The sequence below is a fragment of the Prionailurus bengalensis genome, chromosome A2 (genome assembly GCF_016509475.1).
Source record: "Prionailurus bengalensis isolate Pbe53 chromosome A2, Fcat_Pben_1.1_paternal_pri, whole genome shotgun sequence".
NCBI lineage: Eukaryota > Metazoa > Chordata > Mammalia > Carnivora > Felidae > Prionailurus > Prionailurus bengalensis.
In genome coordinates this window covers 73,485,997-73,495,989 of record NC_057348.1, presented here as the reverse complement: position 1 = coordinate 73,495,989, position 9,993 = coordinate 73,485,997, and the positions used below count along the sequence as shown (strand labels likewise).

General features: G+C 44.3%; 1 protein-coding gene across 1 annotated transcript; it reads left to right on the top strand.

Moving 5' to 3' along the window:
- Positions 1-447: 447 nt before the first annotated feature.
- Positions 448-747, top strand: LOC122486432 (10 kDa heat shock protein, mitochondrial-like). Its single transcript, XM_043585845.1, has one exon. The coding sequence runs from the start codon at positions 448-450 to the stop codon at positions 745-747; it is 300 nt and encodes a 99-aa protein (XP_043441780.1).
- Positions 748-9,993: the final 9,246 nt, after the last annotated feature.

The window sequence follows — 9,993 nt, the reverse complement described above, 5'->3', positions numbered from 1 at the left end:
GCCATTTCTGCCAATCACTTCCCTTTTGCCGCCAAATCTTGGAGTAATTTTTCCTCCTCCATCTCCTGTGCCCTTGAACCCACTTGGTGATTCAGTCCTGATATGTCTCCCTCCCTGACTCTCATTACAGTCCCTTCTTTCCATCCTCATTACCACTTCCCTCTGTCTATTCACTCCTAGGTTGCTGTAGCAAATCCAAACTGGCTCTCCTCATCCAGCCTCTCCCCTGCCTCATAAGAGGAAGACTAAACACATGTTGACAAGCACCAGGAAAGCAGGAAATAAGGAAGGAAGGGAGAGAAGGAGGGATGGAGGGAGGATAGGAGGAAAACAATATTGGAAAAATTTCAAGAACTTGAAGATAAAATCAAAAGATTCATCATGAGACTTCTTTCCCCCACGTTCACGTGGCCCCAGGGTCAGACTATAAGTCTGGGGGACAGAGTCATGGCAAGACATGCATTTAGAAAGTTTCTTCCCCTCTTTGGCCGAGTTTTAGTTGAAAGGAATGCAGTTGAAACTGTAACCAAAGGTGGCATTACACTTCCAGAAAAATCTCAAGGAAAAGCATTGCAAACAATAGTTGTAACTGTTGGATGGAGCTCTAAAGGAAAGCGGGGAGAGATTCAATCAGTTAGCATGAAAACTGGAGATCGAGTTCTTCTCCCAGAATACAGAGGCACCAAAGTAGTTCTAGATGACATGGATTCTTTTGTAGAGACTGTGACATTCTTGGGAAGTATGTAGACTGAAATGAATCACTGAAATGGCATCGAATGAAGCTGCTCATTCCAGTGAAGTTGTGAAATTTTTCATTAGATAAATAATTCTCATGTCTCTCTTTTATAATAAACCAATGGTGTTCAAAACAAACAAAAAGATTCATGAAGAGAAAAATATAAAAGCTACCTTCTTGGGGCGCCTGGGTGGCTCAGTCGGTTAAGCAGCCGACTTCGGCTCAGGTCATGATCTCACGGTCCGTGAGTTCGAGCCCCGCGTCGGGCTCTGTGCTGACAGCTCAGAGCCTGGAGCCTACTTCAGATTATGTGTCTCCCTCTCTCTCTGACCCTCCCCCATTCATGCTCCGTCTCTCTCTGTCCCAAAAATAAATAAACATTAAAAAAAAGAAAAAAAAAAAGAAAAAAAAAAAGCTACCTTCTTTAACAAATTCCATTCCTCAAACACAATACTTGTACAGATATTTTTATATATTTCCCCCACAATTCCCTAAGCATATAATAGATACTTCCTAATAGTCCAGCCAGACAACAGTTTATGAATCCTTATAATTAAATAAAGCCTAGAAGAATCAGTCCCAATATCTAGAACATAGTGTGGGATTTTCTGTCAAAAAATCTCTCCAAGAACTACCAGCCTTTTAGAAGACAGGATGTCTTAATGGGGTCATTATACAAATATTATTGTTTAACAATAATTTTATAAGTTCTGATCTAAATTTGTTCTCTGTATCATCAGACTGACCCTTAAGTAAAACTTGAGGGAAACAGAAGTTCAGCTCAAGAGAAGAAAAAAATCAACAACAATAGTGTCTACAGCACAATAGGCTGACTCAAAGGAAAGTAATCTGTCCCTCACTGGGGTGTCCAGCTAACACAGGATGAGTATTTGTCAGGAAATAGTAAAATGGATTTAAGCATTAATTAATGGAGAGAAATAAATGAACTCCTTATTCAACGGTTTCTCAAACCAGCCAATCTACACAATCACTTGGAGAGCATGTTAAAATTCAGATTCCTGGGGCTCCTGGGTGGTTCAGTTGGTTAAGCGTCTGACTCTTGATTTTGGCTCTGGTCATGATTTCATGGTTGTGAGATGGAGTCCTGAGTCAGGCTCTGTGCTGAGTGTGGAGCTTGCTTGAGTTTCTTTCTCTCTCTCTCTCTCTCTCTCTCCCTCTATCTCTCTCTCCCTTTGCCCCTCCCCAAACTGCACACACTCTCTCACTGTCTCAAAAAAAATTTTTTTAAATAAAACTCAGACTCCTTGGCCTCACTTGTAGAAATTCTAATGTAGTAGGTCTGGGATAGAGCCTGGCATGTATATTTTTACAGAGATCCTCAGAAGGTTCTAACATAAAGCTGGCTTTGGGATCCCCTACTTTATATTGGTTTCTCAAACTGAAGAATACAGTCCCCCCCCCAATATGTCCATAGAATACACCTTTTTTAGGGGTCTTAATTACATAAGCATTATGTTCAAAGAATTATTTTTACTTAGTCTTGGACGGTGACTTTTGGATATGCCATAATTACATGTAGTAACACAAATGACAGTGTAAATTACGTCTACCATTCTGATCTCAAGGGTAGGGCTAGGCCCAGAATTGTTTTGTTTTGTTTTGTTTTGTTTTGTTTTGTTTTAATATTCTAACATTTGGAGGCAGTATTGCCTAGATCAGTGGTTGTCAAACTTTGGTCTATGGCAGAATTACCTGGAAGGCTGGTTAAAACTCTGGTGGTTCCAGGGCACCTGGGTGGCTCAGCTGGTCAAGAGTCCAACTTCAGCTCAGGTCATGATCTCATGATTAGTGAGTTCGAGCCCCTTGTCGGGCTCTGCGCTGAGGGCTCAGAGCCTGGAGCCTGCTTTGGATTCTGTGTCTCCCTCTCTCTCTGCCCCTCCCCAACTCATGCTCTGTCTGTCTCTCTCTCAAAAACTAGTAAACATTTTTTTAAAAAAGCAAAAACAAACAAACAAACACTCCCTTGTGGTTCCCATCCCCCTGACCCAGAAAATCTGGGGTGGGGTCTGGGAACTCACAGTTCTATCAAGTTTCCAGGTAAATGATGGCACTGCTGGTCTGGCAGCCACATTTTGAGAACCATTGACTTTTTTTTTTTTTTAAGTTTGTTTATTTATTTATTTATTTATTTTGAGAGAGAGAGAACACGCAGACAGCAGAGGGGGGGCAGAGAGAGAAGGAGAGGACCTCAAGCAGGTTCTGAGCTGTCAGCTCTGACCTCAACATGGGGCTCTGTTCGCATTTACACGAGATCGTGACCTGAGCTCAAACCAAGAGTCAGACGCTCAACTGCCTGAGCCACCCAGGCACCCCAACCATTGGCTTTTTGATTACGATCACAGGCTTCTGGGCCAGACTCAGTGGGTTAACCTCTAGGTTCACCATCTTTTTGTTGTGTGACCTTGGGGATATTCAGCATTCCCATGCCTCAGATGCTTTCTATGTAAAATGGGGAACAATGGCATCTACTTTAGGGGGCGTTATGGGGAGGATTAAATAAAGTTATCCACAGGAAGTATGGACACACCATGTATCCATAAAGTACCCACCACAAAATACTTTTCCTCATAAAAAAATGGATACAGCAGATGGTGAATACTCATATGTTTGGTATTAATTCAGAACATGCTTTGTGAGCCAGGTATTATATTGCAAATGCATATTATAAGATATGCAAGGTCCATAGATCTTTCGCACTCCTAATGGCCGAGTCTAGAAGAAATTGAAGTTTTTTAAACAAATTTTTAATGTTTATTTTTGAGAGAGAGACAGAGACAGAGTGTGAGTGGGGAAGGGGCAGAGAGCAAGAGGGAGACACAGAATCTGAAGCAGTCCGAGCCCGTGGTGGGGCTTGACCCCATAAACCATGAGATCATGACCTGAGCCGAAGTCGGACGCTTAGTGGACTGAGCCACCCAGGTGCCCCAGAAATTGAAGTTTTTGATTTAATTTCTCAGTAATTAGCTGTGAAGTTCTCATGTCTCTTCATGTTTGTTTTTTCGTATTTCTCTAGTGATGATCATGGGGCTTGGCAATACCAAGCAAGTGCATTAGGAAAAAAGTATTATGATAGAAATACAGCAAGCACCAACTCTTGTACAAAATACCATTTTATTGAAAAGCTAGCTTTATGGCAGTTAGAGTTTAATTTCCTAGTTGAACAGAAGGTGGCAGCACCACAGGGCAATTTTGCAGGAGCGTATTGCTCTGCGCCGCCTCTCCCCTACGCCCCAACGTGGCTGGCTTTTTGCATTTTGAACCCATTTCCCGGGTCTCAGATTCTTTCTTATCCTTTTTTAGGCTTTAGAACATCAGTGGACCAAGACCCCTTTCTGTTGGTTAGTTCATGGGCTAAAAAAAGTTTTACCTCTCCGACAGACTAACCTGAAGTGCAACTCTTAACAGGTCCCTGTGCCCCTCTTGAGCCTCAGTTTCCCCTGTGTGAAAAGAGGACAGCGGAACTGGGGCTCTCTGAGGTCATCAGCCTCGACTGCCGGAGGTTCCAAGTTCAGGGTCAGGGCTAGTTGGAGGTGTCCAGCAGGTGGGTAGGTTCGTGCTCCCCAGGAGATTGGGCTACAGGAATTCAGGATGGCGGGTCGGCGCCAGAGTGTGCAGGCGACAGGCACTGCGTCCTCTGGAGCATCCTGTTTACTGGGCGTAAGAAATGTGAAACGTCGTGCGCTATATTAAGTATAATAAAAGGAGATTCGGGGGAAAGTTACATCCATTTTTAACATAAAGCTGATGGCATCAACGAAATTACATACCTCCAGTAACTTTTTAAGAGGGCCACCTGTCCACTGTCTTCTGTCTTTAGGGTGACTTCGGTGGAGACTGTCGCTTTGGGCAACTATTTTGTTTAACTGAAGCTTAACGGGTTTTAGGGCAACAGAAACTTCTTTTGGAGAAGGATGCTCTGGCGCCCTCTGGTGACGCATCCTGAGTAAGACATCACTCCCCTCCCAACTCCTTCGTTTCAATCGTTCACACCAAATAATCCAGTTTTTGCCTTTAGAGTTCTATGTCCCTTGGCTTCTGGATTATTAATTTTACAGCTAACTCTATGATCCTCCAAGAAGCGGTTACAAGATTTCACGTTGGTTATATGGACTCCAAAGCCAGCTTAGAGCAGAAGTACTAATAAAGTAACTCGGTTGGACAGCCAATCTTTGGTTTGGGGTCATTTCATAGGAAAACAACGTGCCTTCCAGAGCTGGTTATCAGTCTGAGCTCGGAGTGGGGCGTCGGAGAGGCGCCTCTCATTTTCCATGCTTGTGGTTTAGGTCAGTGGCTCTCTGGAATCCCCTTGCCCTTTCCACGTGGGGTGATGAGGCGTCCACCTCAGTTCATGTTTGAGATCCCGGTTCTTCACAAGATGGCTCCTCTTGGGCCCTGACATCTTTCCTAGCAAGCTTGGTGAGTAAGAGGCCAGATACTTCCTGATCTTTGTGCCTGGAATTGTTGCTAGCAATACCAGTATTTCTCCAGGGACCAAGTGCATCGGTGCCTCCTGGGATGCTGCTTACATTCACACCCGTTGGGTCCAGCTCTGGACTCGCTATGTTAGAATCTCTGAAGGTAGAGATAAAATTGTGCGTTTTAAGCCAGATCCCTAAGTGGTCATGAGGCAAGCCAAGATTTAGGAATTGCTTCATAGACTTGTGACTCATCATCATGATATCCTCTGTCCACCTAACAGATGTATTTCTGCTGTCATTTCCCCACCCTGCCGCCAACAGGATTGCACCTTCTTAGATCCGAGCCCCAGCCAGGGTGCCCAAGCTTCAGCCTCCTGGCTCCAGTCAGAGTAAATTTCCCTGGTCTTTTCTGGGCCCCACTTTTCTTCCATCAAGCTAGTGAGTCTGAGGTTGCAACCAGACTCTTTGCAGAGCCACTTGAAGTTATATGCCTAATGTAAAAATAAAATGTCAAGGATTAAGAAATTACAAAAGCATATGTAATCTGATATCTACATATACACAGAATCATTCACATTTAGGCAAAAGAAAGCTACCTACCAAAACAATCGTGTGGTGTTTTGGTAGCTTTGTTCAGCTGGGACACCTTTTGTCTCTATCTGTGTCTGTTAGAAACAGTGAGGTGAGGGACTCAAAGCCCACCCTAGGGTCAGGGACTCAGCATCAGGAAGGACAAAGCCCAACTCCTTTCCCAGGGCATCAGTCCCTTTCCCATGCATGCACTCAGGAGACATCATCTTAGATACAGACTTTGCAGCTGCCTGGCCTTGAATCTGCAGGTGTGCTGTTCATCTGTGTACCCAAATGCTTCCTTGCCCAGCAGGGTTCAGATGCGTCAGAGAACAAAATAGCCTACCAGTTCACTAACACCAGTCAGTAGTGTTATGAGCACTGACGCCCACATCTCAGACTCTAGAGCAGTGCTGACCGATACAGTCACCACACGTGGCCACTGAGCACTTGAAATGTGGCTCACGCGGCATGGGCTTTAAGTGGGAAACCCACACCAGATTCTGGACACATAGTAAGAGTGTTAAATATCTCATTCGTAATTACAAATAAATATTGATTGCATATTGCAATGATAATATTCTGGATATACTGGGTTAAATAAAATATAGTACTAAAACTAATTTCAGTTAGGGGCACTTGGGTGGCTCAGTCAGTTAAATGTAAGACTTTTTTTTTTTAATGTTTATTTATTTTTGAAGAGAGAGAGAGAGAGTGAGCAGGGGAGGGGCAGAGAGAGGGAGACACAGAATCCAAAGCAGGCTCCAGGCTCTGAGCTGTCAGCACAGAGCCTGACTTGGGGCTGGAACCCACGAACCATGAGATTATAACCTGAGCCAAAGTCAGACGCTTAACCGACTGAGCCACCCAGGCGCCCCAAGGGTAAGACTCTTTTTAAAATTGTTTTTAAGTTTATTTATTTATTTTGGAGAGAGACAGAGACAGCAAGAGTAGGTAAGGAGCAGAGAGAAAGGGAGAGAGAGAGAGAATCCCAAGCAGGGCTCAAACTCATGAAACTGAGATCATGACCTGAGTCAAAACCAAGACTCGGACTCAACCAACTGTGCCACCCAGGCACCCCTAAGCATCAGACTCATGACACCACATCATGATCTCAGGGTCATGAGATTGAGCCCCACATCGGTCTTGCACTGACAGCACAGAGCCTGCTTGGGACTCTCTCTCCTCTCTCTGCCCTTCCCCTGTGCATGCGTGCACATGCTCTAACTCTCAAAATAAGTAAACTTTAAAATCTTAAAAAAACAAACTAATTTCAGTTATTTGTCCTTTTGAAATTTGGCTGCCAGACAATTTAAAATTATATAACATGGCTTAAAGCCTACTGATCTGAACCTGTGGTATTTATCTGATGGTCCCTATTGTAACTAACCTTTGGAGGCCTTTTTGGAGGTCCCACTCCCCTAAGCTACATGATCTGTCTGGTTCCTTCCAGTTCTTCCCCTTCTGGCCAGCCCTATCCTATTGCCCGTGGTTGATGTCATGTTAGAGCCTTGCTAGAATGCCCCAGGTGGCTCATTCCATGTTGCATAACTCTAGCTGTCAGAAGATTCTTTCATATATAAGCCAAAATATGCTTCCCTGGGACAGTTTTCTATGAGAATAAATCAGTCATGGTTAACGACTAGATAATAACAAATTTATGCCATTTATTTAACCGATTCCCTATTGCTGGCTATTAAGCCTATTTTCAGGTTTCTAAAAATTGTGTTATGATAATTATGCTTATGGTTAAATGTTTTTTTTTTTTTCAGTTTATTTATTTTAAGACAGAGAGAGCAGGGGAGGGGCAGAGAGAGAGGGAGAGAGAGAATCCCAAGTAGGCTCCGCGCCATCAGAGCAGAGTCTGACCCGGGGCTCCATCTTATGAAGGTGAGATCGTCACCTGAGCCAAGATCAAGAGTCAGACGCTTAACTGGACTGAGCCATTTATGTGCCCTTCCTTTATTTTCATTTGTCTTCTCTTAAAATGGAGAAGGAAGCAGTTGGATCCCGCATATGCTGGGGACCCATGATGGGCAAGTTTGCCCACCCTGGAAAGGGTGGACACTGAGACCTTGGGTCAGGCTGCAGAACCCAGTCTTCTAAGACCTGCTGGTGGAGGCAACAGATGAGAAATGATCACTTTCTCCTTCTTATAAGGAAATCCCAACTTCTCCTCCGCAAGCCCTCAGGTTCATTTCCTTCTGTTGTCTCTCTATCTCAATTTAACAGTGCTTTGAGTACAATTGGCACTGTACAAATGCTTGTTGAGTGAATGAATTAATAAATGAAAATATCCGTGGGTGAACACTCACCCTGGAAATACCTGGGTAAGCTTGTTAAAGCAGCACTGAAGGTTTTCATCCATGTGAACGGCTTAGCACAAATAGCCAATGACAGTGTAGCACAAACACTCTTGGGATATTATGGAACCAGATATTGTTAGAGCTGAAAGAAGCCTAGAGCTTTTCATGTCCCAAGGTCCCATCCTGGGAAATGCCATTAGGATTCAGATGTATTTATTTAGCTTGCATAGTCTTGTTGCTGTCGATGCTGGTTTTTACTTTAGTTTTTTTTGTTTTTTAATTAAAAAAATTTTTTAACCTTTATTCATTTTTTTAAAAATTTTTTTTTCAACGTTTATTTATTTTTGGGACAGAGAGAGACAGAGCATGAACGGGGGAGGGGCAGTGAGAGAGGGAGACACAGAATCGGAAACAGGCTCCAGGCTCTGAGCCATCAGCCCAGAGCCTGACGCGGGGCTCGAACTCACGGACCGCGAGATCGTGACCTGGCTGAAGTCGGCGCTTAACCGACTGCGCCACCCAGGCGCCCCAACCTTTATTCATTTTTGAGAGACAGAGAGAGACAGAGAGTGAGCGGGGGGAGGGGCAGAGAGAGAGGGAGGCCCAGAAGCCCAAGCAGGCTCCAGGCTCTGAGCTGTCAGCACAGAGCCTTACGTACAGGACAGCACAGAGCTTCGACCCCACGGACTGCAAGATCATGGACCTGAGCCGAAGTCAGACGCTCAACCGACGGAGTCAGCAGGGGCCCCTGGTTTTTACTTTTGAGTTAGTTACCAACATATAAATGTTGGGAAATTTCACAGAAAGTGTTTGAGGCTTTTTTTTTTTCCCCCTTGACTGGAAAATCTGGTACCAGTAGGTCCATAGCTAACCACAGCCCGGGCTGAGTAGTTGCTGCCGTCTTTGACACAGGTTGTGTCCTATCCATCCAGGGCAGCCCCTGGCACTCACATGGGATTTGTCCAGCCTTGCTACAGGTGGCATTTGTGATGCTTAAGCTAGTTTAATGCCACCCTACAACCCCATTTTGTAGACAAGGCGACTGAGCCCACTGAATTTACTCCTTTGCTTGACTTTGGCCTCATTCCTGCAATATCTTCCCTCTACTGCCAGAGTCATCCCTGGAAGATACAGATTGGACTAGGTCACACTCCAGCTTAAAATCCTTCAGTGGCTCCTTACTACCTAAGGATCCCAGTCTTATGTTTACCAGATTCCTCATTGCAAAGCTTGTTTTACCAATCTTAACTCTGACAACTCTAACTCACCAGGCACACTGAATACCTTCATGTTCCTCTGTTCTGCCATATCCTCTTCTGCCTCACTGTCTCCATACATGCTGTTCCCTTTGCCCAGAATGATCTTCCTTATCCTCATTTGTTTGACAAACTCTTATTCATATTCAATATTTAGCTCAGGCACCTGTGGTTATCCCTGTGAATCCCTCCATCCTCACTTCATTATCTCTGCCATGGGACTCCATTCACACTTCCATTTATAGCTCTTGGAACAATCTATGAAGATTTCCCCACCAGAGTATGTGGACCACAAATCATTAATTTTTATCCTTAACATTTATCCCAGTGCTCAATAAATGTTGAATGAATATAAGAATGACAGCTTTGCTCTAGGTGACTTGTTGGTGACATAGATGTGATAAATTATGGTCTTCCCATGATTCCCTGTAGGGTTATGACTGCAGTCCTTTGCAAACTTGAGAGAGTACAGAGACGAGTGACATTCTTCTTACATTACCAGACTGTCTCAGTTATTGACAAAGTACGTCTTAGAGGTGGCCATGAGTGAGCCCCATCACATCCCTTCCTACTGTGGCCCACACTGTCAGCTCGCATTTGGGCTACAGCCACGGTTCCTCCTTCCTAACGGCACCAGATTTTGTTTACAAGGATACCTCTCTTCTTACGGTCACAATGCTCCCAGT